The 24,830-nt window shown below is 38.0% G+C and overlaps 1 protein-coding gene across 1 annotated transcript in view; it reads right to left on the reverse strand.

Annotated features, from left to right (window-relative positions):
• ACBD3 (acyl-CoA binding domain containing 3) overlaps positions 1-24,830 on the reverse strand; it is a 34,469-nt gene that overhangs the window by 5,028 nt on the left and 4,611 nt on the right. Inside the window, exons 2-7 of the mRNA XM_082427036.1 lie at positions 12,970-13,111; positions 12,184-12,324; positions 9,151-9,309; positions 7,240-7,414; positions 2,901-3,087; positions 684-968 (exon numbers count right to left, since the gene is read on the reverse strand). Coding sequence (XP_082283162.1) covers positions 684-968; positions 2,901-3,087; positions 7,240-7,414; positions 9,151-9,309; positions 12,184-12,324; positions 12,970-13,111 — 1,089 coding nt within the window. The remainder of the gene's footprint in view (positions 1-683; positions 969-2,900; positions 3,088-7,239; positions 7,415-9,150; positions 9,310-12,183; positions 12,325-12,969; positions 13,112-24,830) is intronic.

The raw sequence follows: 24,830 nt of genomic DNA on the forward strand, positions 1-24,830 counted from the left end.
CAGTTTGTTTACAAGTCACCTGAAAGGTTAGTTAGGGCCAAGAATTGAAGGTGCTTTTCCATTCTCCCAGTCAGGGCACTCTTTCCATATTACTCTCAGTCAAGTCAACAAATAAGTGCTTACTGGGTGTGTACAAAAGCCCTGCGTTCTAACTTTTCTGGATAGTAACAAAACTGGAGAGACCATCTTCTCAATTAGTAAGCAATACATTTCACAACCTTCTTCCTAGACCAAGATAGTTTAGACGGTCATTGGAAACAGTCTATTTTGTCTAGTTAGAGAAAATAAATCTTAGAATAACAACCTAAAAAGCTGATATCAGAAATATAAATTTAAATAAATTCAAGAGTTGGCAGAATTTCTTGCTTGCTCTTTTAAAATTTTTCAAAATGGCCTTCCACATCTGGCTTTTCAACACACAAGGCTGGAAGTAAAACAGCATTTAGAAAGTGGTAAACTGTCAAACAGACCTTCCTGGTGTTAAAAAAAATTCACGTTCAGGCCCCAGTCCCTTAAGAGGCTAGCTTCTCTCACAATCTTTTCAGCCCAAGGTCCCACTAATGAAGTGACTGATTCCCATCCAGGAAGTGTTAATTAGGAAGCATATGGCTGGCTGACATCTGAACTGCTACCATGTTTGCCAACACACAACCCAGCTACTGAATATGGACCAATGGCTCTACCTTCTTCCTCCTCGTCATCATCGCTGGACTCACTGACATGCACGCTGACAGCAGTGTTTGGAGAGTCTGTCCATTCAAAATACACCCCAAACCCAATGTCATAATTGTCTGTAGCAAATTCCCAAAAGAGATATGATCCTTCTTCATGGGTGGGTACTCGAACGGTGACTACTTCTCCTCGGCCCACTGTAATCACGGAATCCGCATCCTGCCGAATCTTCTCTTTAAAGTCTTTGATCTGGGGTCGTGTCCACATGGATGGAGCTGCTATTACTGGAAGAGATTCTAAAGGCAACAGGAATTACAAAGGCTAAAGAGGATGAGCCTTCACCTGTAGGCAGCAACATTTGCATAGGACGACCTGCTCAGCCACATGAAGGCACCAAGTGCAATCTGGTCTACCTTAGATCGAGGACTTTAAAAGCCTCCCCATGGAAGTCTCCCCCCAAATTACTACATTTAACAACGCCACAGGTATTCAGAGGTCATCATACCACTTTAAGTAACAAATGCAATCCACAGTCTTAAGCAGGATTTTTTCCAACACTCTAATTGCATATGGGCATTGAAGAATGACCTTGGAAACTTCCTAGCTGGAGACAGGGAAACATTCTAACAAAGAAGAGAGATCTGGACTTGAAATAAATTCATTTTTGGATGTAAACAAAGAAAGCTGGGCTTTGACTTCAGTCTCTCTATCAGAAAAAAGTCTTGACCTCAGAGTAACCAAAGTTCTAGGGGAGGGGCTATTCTAAAAGAACTCAAAGAAAGAGAAAAACTTGGATAGGAATGGAACCACTAGCGACTGAGTAAAAATGGGTAAAGTCTTGTTACTGAGCAGTATCTATGTGTACTCAACAGGTTTTCCAGAGTTATTCACAGAGCCTTTGACAAAAGATTCATTTGAAAATACTGATAAGCTCTTAATAGGAAAAAAAAGGGGGGGCTGTGTGAACCAAGGTATTTCAAGGTCTTTTCTGAAACTATTTTGTTACTTGTTCTAAAAAGAACAAGGAAGAACTCTGAAATCAACTTTCTTATGAACCACACCACCATCTCTGATCACCATCACTGAAATGTTCTCTTCTTCCTTTTTACTCCTTCTTACTTCTCTTTTACTTTTTACTTAGTAAACTCTTGCTCTTGCTTCAGATCTCTCAGCTCAAGTGTCCCCTCCCCCAGGAAAACCTCTGGTGACCTCTCTAACTCGGTCATATCCCCCATATTATGTGTTCTCACATCATAATAGATCTTTCTCTCCAGCACAGTACTTACCATAGCCACAATTTACATTCTATGTGTGTTATTTTGCTTCACCATTGTAGCCCAACACTCAGAAAATCTTCAACCAATTGTTGAATGAATGAATGAGCTGTCCATGAAAAGGTAAGCAGACCTTTGAAAATCTAAATTCTTATTGGTAACACGGTACTTTTGTCTCACAAATATATTGTAAATATATGGTAGCCAGTCTACAAGATGGCCCCCAGTGATCCGCACCTGTGGGTATTCATGTACTTGTAAGGTTACCACCCAAAATGCATCAGGACCAACAGAATATGGCAGAAGTGCAGATGTATTACTTCCAAAGCTAGGGCATAAAAGACACTGACACTTTTGCCTTGTTTTCCTTTGCATCACGTGCTCTGGGGGAAGCCAGCCACTGTGTTGAGATCACTCAAGCAGCCCTTTGGAGAGGCTTCATGGGGCAAGGAATTGAGGCCCTCCTGCCAATGGCCAGCACGAACTTGCCAGTCATGGGAGGGAATCACTGTGGAAGCAGAGCCTCTAGTCCCAGTCAAGCCTTCACATGACTGCAGTCCCAGCCGACACCTTGACTACAACCTCATGAGAGACCAGAGCCACCACCACTCAACTAAGCAGCTCTCAAATTCCTGACCCACAGAAACTGTGAGAGATAATAAATGTTTATTATTTTAAGCTGCTAAATTCAGGTACAGTGTGTCACATAGCAATAGATAACCAATATCTAAAACAAGACAACCCAAAGTGTCCAAAGGACATCTGATTTGCTCTTCTAAACTATTCAAAGAGTCACCAGAAGCACCAGATTCAGATTAAAGAGTGAAAAAGCATTCAACTCTCACAAATATGTAATTGCTCTCAAAAGCTAATTAACCTGACTTCCTGACTTTTGCTTTTCATGAGGTCTGAATTACAGCATGTGGATGGAAGAGCACATATGCCAAACCATACCTTTTGGTCCATTCTCCAGGGCTTCTTCTGCGGCTTCTGGTTCAAGCTCTTTTTCAGAGTTGTCAGTGTGGGTTTTGGCCTGTCCATTCACTGACATCATATCACTTGGCGTAGTTGTATTCACTTTTGATGATGTAGGCAAAGAAGCCCCAGCTACTGCTACTTCCTGTTGTTTTTGTAACGCTGCCTGTAAGTCAAGAAAAAGTTAAGATACACTGACCAGGAAGGCTAATAAACCAGACATTTGCCCTGAAATGCATTCTGACCCTATGTTTTTGCCCCATCAAGTAGCTCCAAGAAATTACTAATAAACTTTATCAGTTTTTATCCTATCTATAATGAATATTAGTATCACAATATCAAACTGATAGCTAAAAATGTCAAAATATTAACGTGGACAAAAAAACTGTAACTGAGGATCACATTTTTGTGACCTGAGGATCACTAGAAAAACTAACCAGGAAAAATTAAAGTAGGTAGAAATAATCAACCCAAAATAAAATCATTATAGGTAAAAACTGAACACAGTAACATCTGTTCTTAAAATTGAGAAAAGAAAATCTTGATAAAATTCAGATACATAAAATTTGAATCAGAAAAATTAAACTTGGTAGAAATAAATGGTCACAGAAGAAAATTCATAAAGGCAGAAGCTATAACTGGTGAAACCTGATAAGGGCCCCCAAAGTGACCAACAAATCAAATATTGACAAAAATAATCAATAAATTAAATCTTCACTCTAAACTATATACAGAAAAATTCTTATCACGATTAAACTAAAAAGTGTTAATCATGTAAAAAATATTGACCTAAAAATTAAATAAGCTTATAAAATGGAGTTTGAGGTCAAAATACTTTCTTAATGAAAATTCATCACTGTTTACATAATTATGATTAAAACATGTATATTCATAAACATGAAATCAAAATGTCCTCTGAGTCAAAATGGAAAATAAAAACATCTTAAATCTAAAGGACAACTACTTTAGGACATTCCTCTCCTATCAAGATGAATAAATATTAATACTACAAGAAATGCCTAAATATTACTTGAGTAACTTCTGGGGGAACTGTGAATTATAATGTACATATAGAAAAGTATACAAATCATAAATGTACAGCTTGATCAATTTTCATTAGCCAAACATACACATGTAACCAATGCCCAGATCAAGACATTACCTGTGGGACTTCCCTGGTGGCGCAGTGGTTAAGAATCCGCCTGACCATGCAGGGGACATGGGTTCGATCCCTGGTCCAGGAAGATCCCACATGCCACGGAGCAACTAAGCCCGCGAACCACAACTACTGAGCCTGCCTGCTGCAGCTACTGAAGCCTGCTCACCTAGAGCCCATGCTCCGCAACAAGAGAAGCCACTGCAAGGAGAAGCCCGTGCACCACAAAGAAGAGTAGCCCCCGCTCGCCGCAACTAGAGAAAGCCCGCGCGCAGCAACAAAGACCAAACTCAGCCAAAAAAATAAATAAAATTAAAAAAAAAAAAAGATATTATCTGCATGTCAGAACCCTTCCTGGTACCCCTTTCCAGAAAGTCCCCCAAGGGTAACAACTATTCTAACTTGTAATATTACAGATTTGGCTTTGCCTGTTTTTGAACTTCACATACATGAAATTGTATAATATACACTCTTTTTTGTGTCTGGCTTCTTTTACTCAACATTTGTTTGTGAGGTTCATCTATTAAGTCACAAGTAATTATAACTGTATTTTGTTTGTTCTCATTGCGACAGGATATGCCACTGTGAGAATACAAAATTTATTTATCCAATCTACTGTTGAGTGTTGGGGCATTTCAGTAACTTTTTAAACTAAAACACTAAGTTATAATAAGTAAGCATACATTTACAACAGTTAAAAAAAAAAAAGAAAGAAAACATAGGAAAAAAAGCCTTTATAATATAATTTCATGGTTTAGGGATAATGATATATTTTGGCATATCTGCATATACACTTCATTTAACATCTCATCTATAAACCAGTTACTTAATCAGCAACGCCTCTCTCTGCTGCTAGTGCAGGTTGGCAAAACACTTAAGAGTTTAAAATACCTTCTTCCAAGGCCTAGATTCTCAGTAATTTCCACATCAGTTTTCTAAGAGTACCAGCTTCCAGAAGAAGGGCATACAACCAAAACAAGTCAGCACACTCAGAACATTCACTGCATGACACGAAAGCAAAAAATGCATTTCTGTTGATGATCAATTGGTCAGCTCAAATGGTCCCTCTCCATTTCAAGCCTTTCTTGAAACTCTCTAGCAAAATGAACAACTCCCTACCCTGGGATCCCACTGCCTATGAATATACATCTATTACATGTAATAGATTGTAATTATGTATTTACATAATCTCTCTTCTATACTCCAGGAAGTTTTTAAAAGAACAGAAAGGCACAGGAACAATGTAACAAACACCCATGTAACCACATCCCCAAATTAACAAGTACTCCCATTTTGTTATTTTGCTCAGTATTTATATAAAAATTAATACTTGGGGCTTCCCTGGTGGCGCAGTGGTTGAGAATCTGCCTGCCAATGCAGGGGACACGGGTTCGAGCCCTGGTCTGGGAAGATCCCACATGCCGCGGAGCAACTAGGCCCGTAAGCCACAACTACTGAGCCTGCGCGTCTGGAGCCTGTGCTCCGCAACAAGAGAGGCCGCGATAGTGAGAGGCCCGCGCACCGCGATGAAGAGTGGCCCCCGCTTGCCGCAACTAGAGAAAGCCCTCGCACAGAAACGAAGACCCAACACAGCCATAAATAAATAAATTAATTAAAAAATATATATATATAAAAAATTTTTTAAAAAAATTAATACTTTATGGGACTGAAGTTCCCTTTGCTCCTTCCCCAGTCCCTCTCCTTCTCTCTTTCCAGAGACAACCAATCAATTTGATAAACTTGAGTTTGTTCACTGCAATCTAAACTATGGCTTTCCAATTCTGTTTCAAAGATTTTTGGTTTTCCCCTATATGACTGACTTTGTTATGACTAAGTGATAGCAACCTATAAGCAGGACAGTGTGTATGAGCTAGCCTATTAAAAAATTATATCAGTGCCCATCAAAGAAGCAGGAAACAGGGAGTGATATGCTAAAGTAGAAACAGGCTTTAGAGGACAGAAAAGAAATCCCTCCAAAATACCACTTATTATCTTGTAACTCTAGTTTGACATCCTTTTCCTCTTCTCATGGATTATACAAAACCTGCAGTGCCTTTTAGATGCTCACTAAATGCTAAAGACTCAGGGGAAAATGTATTTTAGGTGAGGATATTAATTTTCAAGGAATTTAAAGAGCTTGGCAAAACAACAAAGATTACTTCACCTAACAAGAAATGTGGAGCAACTATAATGCAACACTTCTCTTCCTTTTTTTTTTTTTTTAAAAACATTTTATTAAATTTACAGAGAAACATAGTTTGTGTTTTTTGGTTTTTTTTTTATTATTATTATTATTTTGGCCATGCCATGTGGCTTGCGGGATCTTTGTTCCCTGACCAGAGATCGAACCTGGGCCCCTGGCAGTGAAAGTGCCGAGTCCTAACCACTGGACCGCCAGGCAATTCCCTGCAACACTTTACTTCACTCAGGTATTTGGACAGGTAGTAACTGCTTTATAAGTGAAAATTAATTAAATACGTAAACTTAGCTTGGTTAACTTTAAGGAGGCATTTTATGCCTCTGCAAGATGTAAAAAAATGAATGTAAAATCAGTTATCTTCCCTATGTACCAAATACTTTCACAGAGTAACTATTTTCTCATTTCATTCCTCTGATAGTCCTGTGAGGTTAACAAGACAAGTACCAGGATTTTATAGCCCATTCTTACTGACTGGGAGAAAAGGTGGAAAAATCAGAGCAATAGGTAACTTGCCTGAGATCAAACAAGATAATGGCGAAGCCAGGACAGAATCCAAGTGGTGTGTGACCTCCAGTCGCATGTCCTTCCCCTCAACCACATATTCCTATGTGGAAGCAAAGCCTGTGGGGGCACGAATCACCCTCACCCAAGTCCTCATGGTTCCAGGACCACTATTAGAATCTATGTCAAACTCACTGGAATAACACTAGGTCCATACAAATCCCAAATACATTTATGACAATATAATAGTGGCCACATCATTTGTTGCTTCGATATCATATGCTTCCTTTCATAACTGCCAGTGCAATGTTAAAATCTCCCTTAATAAAGGTCATCTAAAAGTTACGTTATACCTGAGAGTCTAACTAAAGCAAAATCCATCAGCAACTGTTAGAAAAGACCTTGCGTTCCAGTGAAAGTGAACCCCTGTGTGAGGCTGCGCTCGGGGTCAGCTGTCGTACCTGCTGCTGTGCAAGCTGGACTTGGTACAGCTGCTGCATATACTGCTGGTAGTGCTGCTCCTGCAACTGGCGGATGAGAAGCTGCTGCTGCTCGTAGTTCCCTGGGTACTGCTGGGCGGCATACTGCTGGAACTGCACGGCAGTCTGCGAGTTTAAAGCTGCCATTATCTGCTGCCTAAAAACATTAAAAAATATACACTAGTCTGACTACAGGAGATTGATTGTGCATGACAAAACAGAATGTCCTTGTTATTGATTTTTATAATGCATAACTCTTAAAAATGACTAAGGGAGTAATGTATACCAATCAACGTGTGTCCTAGGTCCAGAGAAAGATTAAGAAAATAAACTCAGCCCCTAATTTTTCACATAGGTTTTTCAAGGAAGATTTGGGATGAAGAGGGAGAATAATAAGCATATCATCATCACCATCACATCATCACCATCGTAACTGCTAACATTTATTGTGCCCTTACTATGTGCCATGCAGTGTTCAGAGCACTTCCATGCACTAACCCACTTAGTTCTCACAACCACCCTCAGAGGTAGGGTTTCACAAAGCGGGAAATGGAGGAGTTCAGTAACTTGCCTGAGATTACACTGCTAGTAGATGCCAGAGCCAGGATTCAAGTCTAGGCAGTCTGGCTCCAGCCTATACTCTTTAAACATGATGTTGTAAGAGGATGGGTTGTCATCTATGGCAGAGATGAGATATTTAACTGTTGGCCATGGTTTCTCTACCTAAATACATGAAAAGGCAGAATAGCTAAAAGATGTTACAGATGGCTCTGGTAAGTATAACGAAAGCGAGTGAAAATCTGAGTGCCCTTGGCGTTTAATGTAAAGCCTGCCTTAAATAGGAATACTGAAGATAATACCTGGGCACACTTGGTTTAGAGATACTGATTTCTGTAAACTATTACTTTTCTTTTTTTTTTTTTCCAGAGGAACCACATGCTTAACTCAGTCATGTGACCAAACATAAACACCTCAAAGCCATCTGTTAACAGATAATAACAAAGCAGAATCTCACAAACTCCTGAATAGAACATGACACTGGGTCCATCTAGGGCACCCCTCTCCCCTCAAAAAGAGTAGGAGTCATAGTCTCTCTCCAAGGTAGACTGAGGCCCTGGGGCAGTGTGAAGCTTTTCTGAGGAACCACTCAGAAATAATGGGGAGAAAACAATGCACCCGCATGTCCTCTGGTTTAATCTATATGCCACGCCACCTCTAGAACCCTAGGCCTTCCTCCCACAGTGTTTTATGGGCATTAATCCCTTCCTCCTATTCCCACGGCTCCCTCTGCAGTCCCTTCTGAGATAGCTGCTCTCACAGCCCTTACTGAATAAGAAATGGCTTCAGCTCCCAAGTTCTGTACTAGGAGACTAGGAACAGACACCCGACACAGCCTGAACCAACTAGATCCTTTGGCCTTGGAATCTGTAACTGGGTCTCTCATATGCCAGCCAGTCTCTGTCAGATGCATGAAAACAAAGACCACATAAATCTTGGCTAGGATAGCCTTGCATATGCCAAAGCAGAGTGACAATTTGCAGAGAACAGGAAGAATGAAACAGAGACATAGCTGAGAGAAGCAAAGACAAGAGATTGTGTGGACCCAAAGACAGAGAGCAAGCAAGCAACCTCAGCTCCTATTCTAGTGCCTGGGTTCTGGGAGCAAATCCCAAATCCTTCTAATACATTCTTCATTCACAACCAAATGATGCTTAAGATGAGGCCTTCCTTGGTAACACATCATTGGTACAAATGGCCAGTAGCTAATGCTGGTCTACTTCCCAGTCAAACAAATCAGAGAATTATTCCAAGGCACACAATGGTAAACGGTCAAGCACAACAGTGTGGCAATCCATCACTCACTGTTAAACACAAGCCACACAACATGCGTACTTTTGCTGCTCCAGCCGAAGCCTCTCTTCTTCTATTCGCCTCCTCTCTTCTTCCTCCCGTCTAAGCCTTTCTTCCTCTTCTTGCCTACGTTTCTCTTCCTCCTTTTGCAGACGTTCTCTTTCTTCCTCTTCACGCCGCCTTCGCTCTTCCTCCTCCTTCCTACAAGGTAAAGGACCGAGAGAATGAACCCTAAACAAAGAATCCCGTTTAAAAATAATTTAAGACTATTTCCCAGTGAAGACTGACACAAGCTTTTTAGAGAATCATGTGATAATTTTATCACAATTTGAAATACACATACTTCATGAGGAGAAATTTATCATATGGAGTCAATCTCAAAATATACAGATCACAGCAAAAACAATGACTGCTGCACAGCAACAGAAAAAGGAGTCCATCAGTATGGTACCACTTAAAACATTATGATACCCTGAAACCTCCCTTTTAAGATATGCTCACAGCACCACAAGCTTTTCCTTCATACTACCTGCTGTGGTTGAAATTAAATTTGTGTGATAAAGCTAGCAATACATCTGCCTTACTCACTAAAGTACATGCTCCATAAGGGCAGAGACTGCCCATCTCACACTGCTATATCCTCAGGGCTTACCACAGTGTGGGAAAGAATACGCACGCAATAAATGTGTAGAGAAATGAATAATCCACCCTGAAATGCCATGTAGCCATACAAAAAGAATAGGACTACATGGCCCAATATGTAAAGACATTTAATATATATGTTTAATGGAAAAAGCAGGTAAATAAATAGAAGAAGGCCTGGAAAGATATACCTTAAATCTGTCCGCTATTATCTACGGAGAGAAGAGTGAGACTAAAAGTAAGGTGGGAAGGAAGGTTTTCAGTTTGTGCTTCATATACTGACATAAATGGAAAATCATTTATATTGCTTATATTCCTGTATAATTTCTGAAATTTAAAAAAAAATTAAAGCTTTTAATTTTAAAAAAGAAAAGAACAGTTGGAGATCTAGGTGCAGCCCTTAGCCAGCTCTTGCTCACCCCCACAGCCCCTCTCCCGAGGGAGAGCAGACTCGGTTGCACTAGGAATGGATGCCATATAGGCTGAGAGTTGTGAGGAGTGCAGGGAGCTTGACGATGGGATGAAAGAGAAGACTTCTGAGGGGTCTCAGAGAAGACACCATTTCATGGCCCTACCATGAGAAGTGTCTGGGTTACCCCACTTTTCTCCCCAAACTTCTATACGTGATTAACACACCAGAGCCATGACCAAGTCTCAAACTACAGCAATATAACATGACCTACTTTTTATATGTCACAGATAGTACACGGGGCAAGATGTTCCATAAACCAGAGCTTAAGCTTCAGGATAGAGGAAGTCTAGTCTTAAATGCTTTAAAAGAATTCTACATGGACCTCATCTCATGACAAAGGTATATTTTTAAAAGGAAAAATACAGTTTTACATGTTGAGTAGTAACTTAAATATTCAATTTATCAGTAAAAAAGAACTTAAGGGACTTCACTGGCGGTGCAGTGGTTAAGACTCTGTGCTCCCAATGCAGGGGGCCCAGGTTCAATCCCTGGTCAGAGAACTAGATCCTGCATGCCACAACTAAAAGAGCCCACATGCTGCAACTAAGACCCGGCGCAGCCAAATAAATAAATAAATAAATAAATTTTTTAAAAAAGACCTTAAAAAGCAATATATCCTACTTCCAAAGACACAGCTACACCTCAATGATCCAATATCACTACACAATGGACTGCAGCACATAAATCGATTACAGTAAAGGAACCTCATTCCATTCTCATAAGAATCAAAAGTTTTTCTCTGGCTATAAACTATGTTCCTTTGGATAAGTATCTTCTGGAAATGTATTAAGATATTTTCTATTCTCTTAAAGAGAAATAAATTATACCTAATACTCTGTCTCTTGATAACTCAGGAGTTATAACTGCAAGCATAAAAATTGTACACGTCATAATACAGTGATATAGAGTTTACTTTCACATTAGCCCTGACTGCCACACTTTTATCATTCTTGCATCTATTTTTCATGGTTTCTGTCTTCTCCCTCACTGTTAGGCTATTTTCTCTTCTAATGTTATTTCCAATCCAGGTTAGGGTGGGAAACCAGGGAACCAACTGTTTCTAAAGTAAGTATAATATAATCTGAGGGAAAATTGGTGTTACAGCATTATTTTCATTACCTAGAAATTTTGGACTGTCAAAGTTCTTGAAAATATAACCTCTAGATAAATAAAGTGCTGGGGGACTTTTCTGGTGACACAGTGGCTGAGACTCCGTGCTCCCAATGCAGGGGGCCGGGGTTTGATCCCTGGTCAGGGAACTAGATCCCACATGCATGCCGCAACCAAGAGTTTGCATGCCACACCTAAGGAGCCCGCCTGCTGCAACTAAGACCTGGTGCAACCAAATAAACAAATAAATAAATAAAGGGCTAACTATAATTCTGTTGAGTTCACGATCATGACAGAGAATCCCATAAACATACAAACAGCACATTCCACAGCTCCCCATGCAACCTCTGGAAATAATAAGCCATCTGGAAGCCATAGCCAATATGAAATGCCTATATAAGGTCTACCATGTAGCACAGCTGATAACCATGATATGGAGTATGAATATTCTAGAAACCCAAGGGAGGCAGCAGCAAAGGGTGTATCAGACCAGAGGGTAAGGAGGAGGGGGGTGGCTGAGCTTACTGTGCTTGCTCAGAAACCAGAGGGTAAGGAGGAGGGGGGTGGCTGAGCTTACTGTGCTTGCTCATGACACAAAGGGAATGCTGCCATGATGGATGGGTGGTTAATTTTAAAGGTACAGCCAGACGGAAGCAGCAAACCCTCTCCCCTCAAAACTCATAATAAAAACACCTGCTCACATCGGAAAGTCTGAGCAATTGCCATAAGAAGTGGGGATCCAATGGAAGTAAGACACCTGATTTAAAACAGACATTCCATAAAGCAAAAGCATCAGTATACTATGCAGTAGGCTGCTCAAGGATAAAGTATTCTGTGCCCTCAAACTTCACCTTTTTTTTTCTTGCTCTTCCTTCTCTATTTTGTGGGATGCAACATACGTTGAAAAGAGATGGCAACACCTATTTAGGAGTTTGACAAACTCTACCATGGCATCCTCTTTAGACATGTTTCCCAGGGCTGCCCATTCTCTCCTGTAAAGAATAACAAGAAAAGTTACTTCCTCTTCTTAATAGAATGAGAATTTGATTTCATTTAAACCTAAATATGAACAAGTCTCAATTATAACTAAAATGAAGAATGATTCTACTATAAACAAAAGGTTCAAAACTTCAACAAGCATGTACTGATTTACTAAATTAGATATGCCACATACAAACCAAACTTACTGCCGTAAACCACAATTTAACTGCACTGCTGATAATTTCCATACCAGTAAAAGGTATCAAAGTTTTACTTTTCTTATATCATAGTTTAGCCTTAACTGAATAAAATGCTTAATATATTCTTTCTTGTCACAACTCTGTATGTCCCAATAAGGGAATCAATTACTATACTGTAAATGGCTTTTTAAATATTATTTAGGAAGAATCAAATGAAGCTGTACTTGTCGTATGTTCATAAACAGATGAGTAAACTTCTTCCACAATATTTAGCCATAAACATCTCCGAGCCAAAAACAGATAAACGTCTGAAGACTCCAAAAGCTGCAAGCAAAAATGTTTGTTTAGTTCTTATTCTAAAGCTAATGAGCCAGCTATTTACATCTTAATCAATTTACTTTGTACCCTTTTCAACATTACTCTCATTAAATTCATTATACAATAAAACACCGTTACCTCCTGTCATTGCCCAACACATCAAAGAATCCAACCTCAGGACAAGTGTCTGGATTATATGGACCCATAAGAACCTGCTTATGCAGTGCCACAAGCTTCAGTTTTTCTTCATAAGTTGGATGAAATGCTTTGCCATCTTTTTCTTTAAGAAAAATAAATACAAAGAAAACAATTAGCACTGGCAAAATACCTAATTTTCAGCATTATATGTTGAAATTTTGCTGTAAGGTATATCACAAATTGCCTGTGATATATATAAACACCACTATAGGGAGATTTTAATTTCAAGTACTAAATTTTAATAGTCAAAGCCAAGATAGAAACACTTTATGCTGAATTAATTTTTTTTAAATAAAGCTTAAGTACTGATATTTATGTTAAAACTACTTCAAAGAGTAAATCAACTACAGTTAAATTAAAAAAAAAAAAAAGCCGCTACTAAAGAAAAACCAATCTGTCAAGCTACAGTAGGGACACACATACTAGTGTACCACTTGACATATTTTACAAATGTTAAAAATGTTCAGCAATCATTTCTTAAAGTAGTTTAAAAAATAATTTTATATCAAGCACTTTTAACATAAGAGACAATTACATATACTTTGAAAGGCTATATTCAAAAAGTATCCATCCCACTGAGGCACTATGATGTGGTAGAAGGGGCTTTGGCATCAGACAGCCTAGGTTTAGATCTCACCTCAGACACTTCCTAGCTGTAGGACCATTTAACCTCTTAGTCTGTTTACCAATAAACTGAAAAGTCCCCTGACACTTCAGAGGTAATAGGATAGTATTAATGGTAATAACTGTTAGATCCCTTTACTTCCTTCGTATTATGGCTGGCTCTGGCAGATTTCCAATGGGCAATTACGAGAGAAGCCAATTTGACCTGTAGAGACTTAACTACCACCAACAACATTCCAAAGTAGTATGAAACTGGGTAAATGGGAAGTCCTTACAGAATAGTTCTACTTCTTTGATAAATGGCAGGGTTAATTACTGGTTGATTCTAATGATAATAAGAGATTACCAAATTTCAAAACAAACAAACAAGAAAGGAGGTAGAAAGTAGTATATATTGCCTACAAATTTTATCCATGTACACAGAGGTCACCAAAAGAAAATCACTGATGATGGGAGAAGAATATGGTTTAAAGGATATGAACAGGAAACTCAGAGGAGAAGAAAAAACCAGAAGTTGCCAATAAGCATGCCAAGATACTCAATTTCCCTAGCCAAGGAAATGGAAAGTGAAACCATTAGATACTAAGACGCTTTCTGCCATCAGATAGGTTAAAAAAAGTTAAGTAACATCAAGAGTTGTTAAGAACAGGACAAACAGGTACCCATTCTCATACACTAATGTTCAAAGTATAAACTTACAGTTATCTTGGAAGGAAATTTGGCAATATATTCCAAAATTATAAACGTAGATGCCCTATGGTCCAATAATTCCAATTCTCATCATCTACCCTTGATAAGCACTCTCAAATACACAGAAGGAAGTGGATATAGGGGTATTCTTGCAGCACTCTTTTCTTGTTACTGTAACCAACTTAAAAGTTCATCAGTAAGGGAACAGCTAAATAATGTGTCATATTCAGCCTGTGGTATAAATGAAGCACATAAAGGGAACACTGTTAAATGAAAAAAGCAAACTGTAGAAAACTACATACAATCATACACAAAATATATATCCTCAATTCTAAGTACTTCTGCCACCCACACTTTTAACATCTCTAAAATCAGATTAGCTTTTACAATCTACTGTATTTTAGTTATAATTGGCAGTTTTTCTTTCTTAAATTACATAATAGTAAGTCTTAGAATTGATGAAATACATCATGTCAACATACCACATATATATTCTATAGGTACATTTATATGAATGTAAATGCAAAGAAAAAGATCTAGAAGGAGTCACACTAAAAAGATACGAATGGGAAAGTGGGAGGGGCTAAGATCAGGAGTGGTGATCAGAAAATTGAAAACTGGAAACATTTTATAGTTCTTTTTTTTTTCTTTAGGCCACACCGTGTGGCATATGGGATCTCAGCTCCCGGACCAGGGATCAAACCCTTGTCCCCTGCATTGGGAGTGTGGAGTCTTAACCGCTGGACCGCCAGGGAAGTCCCCAAACTAGAAACATTTTAATCTTTCAAAGGAAAATATGTGGAAGAACAAACTAAACTGTTAAGAGGTACTGCCTCTGGGGAAGTGATTGGCAAAACTGTGGGTGGGAACTGAAGAGAATTATACATACGTACTTCTATCTGCATTTTTTTCAACAAGAACAAACTCATGTAATATTTGGAAAAAAGACAAAACTGTGGCACTGACCTTACTTATGTAATAAAAATCAAAACAACTCAGAAACCTGTGGACCTGCCATCTGTCTTGGCTACTGAGCAAACAGTATCACTAAACAATTCACGAAGAGTAGGAATTTCCCCTAAAGTTTTTAGAACAGGATTATCCATAGGTCTGTATTTACCAACTAAAAGGCAATCCTCATTTTAAAATCTAACTCTTAGAAGTCTATTTCAATCAATGATGGAAATTATAAGCCCTTTTTTACATTCATTCATTCAACTTAATAAATATTTATTGGGCCCTTGTATGCAAATCATTGTGCTAGACACTAGGATTCATCGCCCTCCTGGAGTTTACAAACTACTGAGCTCAATTAAAAATGTATAGCTTGGCAATACAGTATACAATTGTGTTTAGGTGCATATTTCAGGTATATATACTGCAAACAAATTATTAAAAATTATATTGAGATAAAGGAACGATTATTTTAGAGTTAAGGAAAAAATAAAATTATGTCAGAGAGGTAATAAAATGACTTGTTCTAACTTTTTAGGTTGGGCCAGTAGTTACGTTTAATTCCAACATAGTATATAATCAAAATAAAGCAAAATAGATGAGAGCTTACAAAACCAAAATACATCTTTACAACATCTTTCATGTAAAAGCCAACAAGCCTAGGGACTTCCCTGGTGGCGCAGTGGTTAAGAAGCTGCCTGCCAATGCAGGGGACACGGGTTCAAACCCTGGTCCGGGAAAATCCCACATGCTGCAGAGCAACTAAGCCCGTGTGCCACAACTACTGAGCCTGTGCTCTAGAGCTCGTGAGCCACAACTACTGAGCCCGTGTGCCACAACTACTGAAGTTCATGTGCCTAGAGCCCGTGCTCCGCAACAAGAGAAGCCACAGCAATGAGAAGCCCTCGCACTGCAACAAAGAGTAGCCCCTGCTAGACACAACTAGAGAAAGCCTGCGTGCGGCAACGAAGACCCAATGCAGCCAAAAATAAATAAATAAGTTAATTTTTAAAAATAAATAAAAAATAAAAACAAGCCTAAAAGAGGTGCTCTTTATTTCATTCACTTCCCAATGAATCTTTTCTAAATACAGCCTTGAACAATTATCTTAGCAAGAAACACGGTGTTATACCTGTTCACTGCTGCATTATTTAAAATTAAAAATCTAATTATTCAACAATAACGCAATGCTTATAGTAATCCACTGAATAGATTATACAGCTATTAAAATGACAATATAAGGGCTATATAGCATTTCAGAGAATATATTTATGATGTATTAATTTAAATAAGTAGAATAAAAAATTAGATACTAGGTTTATAACCATGTAAAAATGGGTGATTACACATATAGATCTTTCTTTTTAAAAATTAGTTAAGATTTTTTCTTATAAAATTAGCTTGCCAGAACTCTGTATTCTAAGATGTTAGGGTGCTAAAAAGTGTGAAACAATAGTGGCAACTTTTTACCAAAAAGCCTTTCTCCAATTTTAAAGATGCCCATAAGCTACCTTTACCATCTACCTTAATTTTGTACATATTAATCACCAAAAGTTTTCTTATGCTAATTATGTCTCAGAGAAACATAGCACAAACAACTTTCTTCTTACTTCCCCCAAAAGTGATGATCTGAAAAACAGCTCCAACCTTGATCTCAGCCTATTAACTGAAAGATTATTATTTAGAAAGTTTTTGTTTTTTAAAACCAAAATGGCACCACCCTAACTATTCATTTTATCTTGAGCCTTATAAAAGAAAAATATGCTGCTGGTCATTCAAGAAAAAAAAAGGTATAGTGAGTCATTCAAGAAAAAAAAAGGTGTAGTGTACAGTGGGGATAGAGTGCATAGCAGAATACAACTTCCTTGTTTTGTTCAATCAGGATCCCTGAGATTTTGTTTTGTTTTTTCCTTTAAAAAAAAAAAGTCTAAATTCTATGAAAGTGGTTGCTTTGACCCAAATAAACGTCAATAAAGATAAAATCAGATAGAAACTTTATTCACTGGAAGACCAAACACTTTTCTGAGTAGTCATGTAATACAGCAATTTTCAAACATACACACACAAGAATTCTTATTTGCTTTAGGGAGATGATCTGAAGCTAACAGATAGGACTAGTGGGTATGAAAAAAATATTTTAAAAACATGACTACTATAAAATTATTCTAATGGAGGGAGGGTCCACTTCTTATGAGGTGATAAATTTGCTCCTTTATTTCAAACTAGAATCGGGGACCATGGGAGAGGGTGAGTCAACAAGGAAACTGTACCCGTTATTCAGCAAGGTGTTAGTCTAACTTTGACCCTAAAAGGTGACTCATCAACAGAGGGAGGGGGGTTTCAGGATTTTTGGATGTCATTTTAACATCTGCCCTTTTTATGCCTGACGGAATTAATTTTTCAAAAGGGCAATATGTTTTTAAGTGTAAGTTTTTGTCAAGCACTCACATAAATTTGTTCACCACCATGAACGCCAGAACTAAGCACACGCTTTGTTAACAGGCACTCACCACACCAAAACCACGCCCAATAAATCTCTCTAAAGAAGAAACTGACTGTACAGGTCAAGTTCTGTGAAAATGAGCAAAACAGAACATCCAATCTTGTGAATTTTACTGGCCTTTCCATAGAATCTTGTATGCATTTGCTAGTTTTAAGACTTGCTCTATAATCCTTCCTTTAATACGTATTACTGAATCTTCAAATTATTCATCATTATTCTAGCTGGGAACTAAATCTGTCTTAAAACACACACACACACACACACACACACACACACACACACACACACACAGACCAAAGAAAAGGAAACACATCAAAATGTTAATTCTAATAATTATTTCTGAAAGATTGGACTACAGATTTTTTCTTTATTCATTTTTTATTTCCTCAGATTTCCAGTGTGCATATGTACTTTTATATCAAATACACATATGTTTTTTCTTTTTTAACAAACATTTTTAAAAAGTCAAGGCAACTTAGCTTTCAGCCTTTGGGATGAGATTAACAGATCAATTATTCTCTCCTGAGGAATATACAAAACCCAGGAGGATATACTAAGAATCCCAACCACCTTTAGTACAGGACAGCCCACATCATGTTGACATTCTAAACTTCAACGAAAACAGAAGATGAAAACCCTTCACAATCAATATCATTAGGCAGACTATTATAGTATTACAGAAAAGTTACTTCTCTCCTACTCTTCAGATGGCTCTAGTTCACACACCACGAAGGTTTGTTTTATTTAGTTTTTCTGCGTTAGATGAGAATAATTTTCTCCTAAACTATTTCTTTTTTAAAAAATATATTTTATTTATTATTAGTATTATTGTTTTTTAACTTGGCCTTGTTTCACGACTTGCGGGATCTTAGTTCCCTGACCAGGGATGGAACCCAGGTCCTGGCAGTGAAAGCACCAAGTCCCAACCACTCAACAGCCAGGGAATTTCCTCTCCTAAAATTATTTCTGGTTCCAAGGGCATTAAACGTAGTTAGCAGGAAAGAAGTTATAACTACCATAACCACAATAGACAGAAAAGCCTTGCTGAAACTCAAAGATCTTTAGCCAAGACCATATTCCTAAAGGAAAGCTCTTTCAGTCCTGCTGGTAAGGAAGAGCAGCATCATCCTCGGTCCCTGCACTTACAGAGTTAATTAGTACAAAGTCATTAAATTCAATCAATTTGGAAAGGTGCTTTCTATGGCAACCAAAAAGACAAATATAAATTATGCTGGAAAGAAGCTGCAGAGCTATTTTTCAGATGCAACTGTGTGAAAACACATCAATGAAAAGCAGAAAATGACCATCTCTATTACCTGGAGAAGCGTGAGTACAAAGCTAGCCATTTTCAATCAAATGGACTAAAAGGGATCACTTGTTGGCATCTGTCCAGTAACAATTATATTAAAAAGTTTATTTTCTATAAAATTGAAGACCAAAAGTCAGGTTAAAAATCTATTTTACCTAAAGGAGACAGACTAAAGCAGGGATTGGCAAATTAGACCAACTCTGCCCACAGTTGTTTTTTAAGGCCTGTGAGCTAAGAATGGTTTTTATCTTTTTTAAGAATTGTTAAACAACAACAAGCAGAAATAGACAAAAAGCAATGAATATGAACACAGACCATATATGGTCCTTAATGCCTAAAATATTTACTATCTGCCCCTTTACTGAAAACGTTTACTGACCCTGGACTAAAGGAAGAAGTAAATGCAAAAGCCAAATGATTTCTAAATATTTTAAAAATTCAAATATAATTAAAAGGATTGAAAACATAAAATTCAACTTCCCGTTAAACATGGTGAATTGAACACAGACAATTACATCTGATCCTCAATGAAACCCCACTAAAAGGAAAAAGGAAGCCAATTCAGAGAACCCTGGAAAGGCTCAGGAATTGAAGGTACCAGGTTCTTTAAACGCTGAAGTCTAGATAAAAATAGGGGTTTTGGTTTAAAAACTATCTAGGGACCTCCCTGGCAGTCCAGTGGTTAAGATTCCACGCTTCTAATGCAGGGGGCTAGGATTCGTTCCTGGTTGGGGAACTAAGATCCCACATGCCTCGGGGCGTGGCCAAGAAGTAAAACAAACAAACAAACAAATAAATATATATATGTATATAAATAAAAACTATCTAAAAAGCAGGTACCCCTACCTCCCATTTTGTTTGGCAATCCCAAGCAGGCAGATGGCTACCCTGCCCCTACTTAGCAGAGGTCTGGATGTGTATACTAGAGAACACGAATCACAGATACTCCAGGTGGGAGAACACCAGCCTGAGAGTGAACTGCAGGACTAAAAAGAGAAACGAAATGAAAGTTACGCTAGTAAATGGTAAACAACTTCCACCCACCCTCCCTTCTCCTGTCTAGTGCCTAAATGCTGGCCAACTAGATTCATACATTCCAGGCAGGAGACAGGAATATTTCATGAAAAACTGGCCCAAAATAAAAGACTTACACATACTAGTTTGAAAGCTACTGATGTTGAGGGTTCCCCGATGAAACTTCTGCCTCATTATCTACAATAAAAGCTTGTACTCAAGGTTACAACTGGCTCTCCAGTGCCTCACCCTTTAACAAGAATGAATACCCAAGGATCACCGGACATTTGAGAAAGCTCCCAACATGGGGGGAAAAAAAGGCTGAAAGAAATTTCCCAACAGAAAAAAAGAAAGTCTAAAAGAAAGTAAGGAATTCCAGGAGAAGGAATTCCAACACCACAGAGAGGTGAAGGTAATTTTCAGGATGACAGTGGGGAGAAACTCAGAAGGTAGAAAGCTAAGACTGAATCAAAAATTTAAGGATATCTAGGAGAGATGTCTCTTAAAAAAAAGAGTTTGGGGACTTCCCTGGTGGCTCAGTGGTTAAGAATCCGCCTGCCAGTGCAGGGGACACGGGTTCGAGCCCTGGTCCAGGAAGATCCCACATGCTGCGGAGCAACTAAGCCCGTGCGCCACAACTACTGAGCCTGCGCTCTAGAGCCCGCGAGCCACAACTGCTGAGCCCGCGTGCTGCAACTACTGAAGCCTGTGCTCCGCAACGAGAAGTCACTGCAATGAGAAGCCCACGCACCGCAACGAAGAGTAGCCCCCACTCACTGCAACTAGAGAAAGCCCGCGCACAGCAACGAAGACCCAATGCAGCCAAAAATAAATAAATAAAAAATAAATTTATAAAAAAAAAAAAAAGAGTTTACCTGAGGACAGAGAAAAAAATGATAATTACCTCTAACTACACAAAAGACAAAGAGTTTGCATAAGAACCAAAATATAATCAAAGTGCATGATCTGTCTCAGGTATGAATAACACAAATAGAAACAACTGACACTGATTTAATCACAAATGTGATATTATAAAATTAAGAGTTTGGGAAGGAGGAAGAGAGAGGCATACATGTGTAAGTTACTTTTTTTCTTTTTTAAATTAAAGAAGCAGGGACTTCCCTAGTGGTCCAGACTCCACATTCCCAATGCAGGGAGCCTGGGTTTCATCCCTGGTCAGGGAACTAGATCCCTCATGCCGCAACTAAGACCTGGCGCAGCCAACTAAATAAATATTTAAATAATAATAATAATTAATAAATTAAAAGCAGCAGCAGGAAAATGGAGACAAATACCAGAAGAAACAGTTAAAATAATGGAAAGTGGTTGCCTTGGGGGAGAAGGTCTTGGAGATGGGAAAAGAGAGAGACGGGGTTGGCTATTTTTCCTTATAAATTTTATAGTACAACTTGATCTTTTAAATTGCCTTGGTTTTCACTTTGATAAAAAGGTAAAAGGAGTAAACTCATATGCTCAATTTCAGTAATCAGCTCATAAGACATTATAACATGTGGTAGGCATAGTAATACCACCCTCCCAAAGATATCCACATCTAATCCCCAGAATCTACATCCCAGTGAATATGTTAGGTTACATGAAAAAGGGGAATTAAGATTGCAGCTGACCTTATCCTGGACTACCCACGTGGGCCCAAAGTAATCACAAGAGTCCTTATAAATGGAGGGAGAGCAAGAAGAGTCAGATGGAGATTTGAAGATGTTATGCTGCTAGCTTTGAAGATGGAGGAAGGGGCCACAAGCCAAAGCATGCAGCTGGCCTCCTGAAGCTGGAAAAGGCAACAGATTCTCCCCTAGAGCCTCCAGAAGGAACAGAGCTCTGCTGACACCTGGATTCTAACCCCGTGAGGCCCATTTTGAGCTTCTAACCTCCAGAACTATAAAACAGTATGTGCTGCTTTAAGCCACTAAATTTGTGGTAACACATTTTCCCAATAAAGACAGAAATGGCTTCTAGATTACATTTCTATTAAATTCATAAGTATCTAACTTTACAGTTCTAGGAAGACAGCATAAATAATTTGATAATAGCGTTATAATCACAGTTACCAAGATTATCAAGGGTAATCTGAAAGATTACCCTTCCATCTGAAATTAATTAAACAAAAGGTTATTAGTCTCACATGTCAACTGTTAGAGTAAGTTTACTGAGAAATATTTTTCTCTTCTCTCTGTAGGTAAAGATAGAGGAAGGTAACAAATTATTTCAATGTTCCTTCTAGCCTTTATCTGATGAAATGAAAGCCAATAAAACCTATGGGTTGGAAAGGATATTAAAGATAGACGACTGAACTGCACAACCAAAGTTCAAATCCTCTCTACATAACCACTTGCTCTACGATAATTTGTTATTGGACACACTATATAAAAAGATGTATATTGTAACATCAATAATCTAAAATGTGAGGGAGGGAGAAGTGAAAGAATAGAGTTACTGTATGCTATGGAAGTTATCAGCTTAACTTATAGTGTACTTTTATACTACAGTATAGTATTTTATAGTATAACTATATTATATAAGCCTCACGGTAACAACAAAGAAAAAACCAGAAGTAGATACATAAAAGATTAAGATAAAGAAATCAAAGCATACCCACCTAGTTACTGCTAACGTATGCTTGAACACTTCCTGGTGATGGGAATTCATTGTCTCAAACAGCCTATTCCATGTTTGGATAGCTGTGATTTTTATTTTAGCTCTTTATTCTGAGTAGATCTGTCTCAATTTTATCCACAGGGTCTATTTCTAGTCCCTGGCATTAAATAAAACACATCTAACAGATCAGACCTCAAAAAAAGCCACAAAATACTGTACATCATATTTGCCCTGAGTTCTCTATTCTTCAGGCTAAATATTCCCAGCTTATTCACTCATACATACTTCCTAAAGACCCAGCTCTGCTATTTACTAAGTATATAACACAGACACAGATAACCTTTCTGAGCCTCAGTTTTGCTATCAATAAAATGGAGATAATAACTTCTCACATTTCTTGTGAGGGTTAGAAATAATGTGTTCCAAAGTCTTGATACAGTGCCTGAGTAGAGCAGACACTTACTAAAGAGCAGCTATTATGATAATGATGGCAGGGATTCGAATTCCCACACTATACAAGTTGCTCTCTTCTGAATGAGCTCCATTTTGTCTTTAACCCTAAAGAATGATGCCTCAAACTGAAAGCAGTATCCAGGGATTGTCTGAACTGTGTGGAAGATAGCAGGACCACCTCTCCCTTCTCTCATTCCAGATACAGAATTTCCCCCAAAGCAGCCTAAGCTCAAAGCTGTTTTCTTTCATGGCCCTATCACTGTTGCCTGGCAGAGAATACACTTTGAATAAAATCCGTCTTTTGGAAATATTAAAATTAAAACCACATCTCGTCCATGTTCAATTGAGAAAAAAACTGATACATTCTTATACTACTTATAAGAAAGTATAATAAATGCAGTATTTCTGAGTTAATGAGTATGAAACTCTGGAAACTGTCTAGCATGTACAAAGTGCTTAATAAAAGTTGATCTCCCCCCCATTAATTCAACACACTCTCTAATAAATTCTTGGTAATCTCTCCTCTTCAACAATATAAGCAGTCACAGAATACCAACTGCTAGGTACTCTGCTAAGAGTTATATATATATATATATATATATATACACATACATACATATATATATATAATTCTTACAACAATTTGAGTAAAGGAAGGCAGATTTTAAACAAGTGAGTGGCAAAACTAGGAAAAAGTACCCCAGGTAGTGTTCACTCTCGAACTCAACTTCCTAAATACTGAGCCAGAGTAGCTCTTGTTTTAGCTAACTGATGAAAGTAAACATTACCTCCTTCTGGTTGTTGGTTACCAAAGTGTACTCACTTTGTAAAAATTCATCAAGCACCACTTATGATTTGTGTACTTTTCTGCACGTGCAGTAAATAAAGGGGAGGCCTCAGGCAAATGTTAAAATCAGTTACACTAAAATATACACATATACAAAATATATACAAAAAATACACATATACAAACACGTATATAAACATATCCTTGAATCCAGTATTCAAAGGAAAATTTTAGTTCAGCTCAAATCTAATATGAAATAGCAAATTAAAAAAGTAGATGTTTAAAAGGCATTACTATTCTTGGTGGCTATAATTTTCTTTCTTATAAGTGTCTCTTAGATCTATTACATCCTCCTACGCTATACATGTATACCTAAAGATAAAGACAATAAAGAAAGAAGGGAAAAATAAACTCAAAGTTTAACAGATATTCAATAGTAACAATTAAACTTGAAATTATCTGAAGCTAGTCCACTTAAGTCCAGGAGGCACACACTAATTATTATGTTACCAAAGAATAAATTACAGTTGTACAGTATTTTAAAATATTAATGGAGCCATTTATAAAAGTTCTTGGAGATGCGTACGTTTCAAGAGGACAAAAGGAAATGGAACTATTCAGTATGTCCATATGATTGCTTCTCTGCTATCAGCAACATAACACAGTGTCATCGACAGCAATGCTAGTGGAAATTCATTAACAATTCCACAGAGAAACTGAGTCCTAGACTTAAGTTCCTCCAAATTCAACAACAGCTTCCTTTCACATATCACACCCTCAAAAACTTATCACTCTCCTCACACACACACACCCTAGATCTGTCTACTGAAATAACGACCAATCCAGTAGCAATG

This window comes from Balaenoptera physalus (genome assembly GCF_965194825.1).
Source record: "Balaenoptera physalus genome assembly, chromosome: 1".
NCBI classification, from domain to species: domain Eukaryota; kingdom Metazoa; phylum Chordata; class Mammalia; order Artiodactyla; family Balaenopteridae; genus Balaenoptera; species Balaenoptera physalus.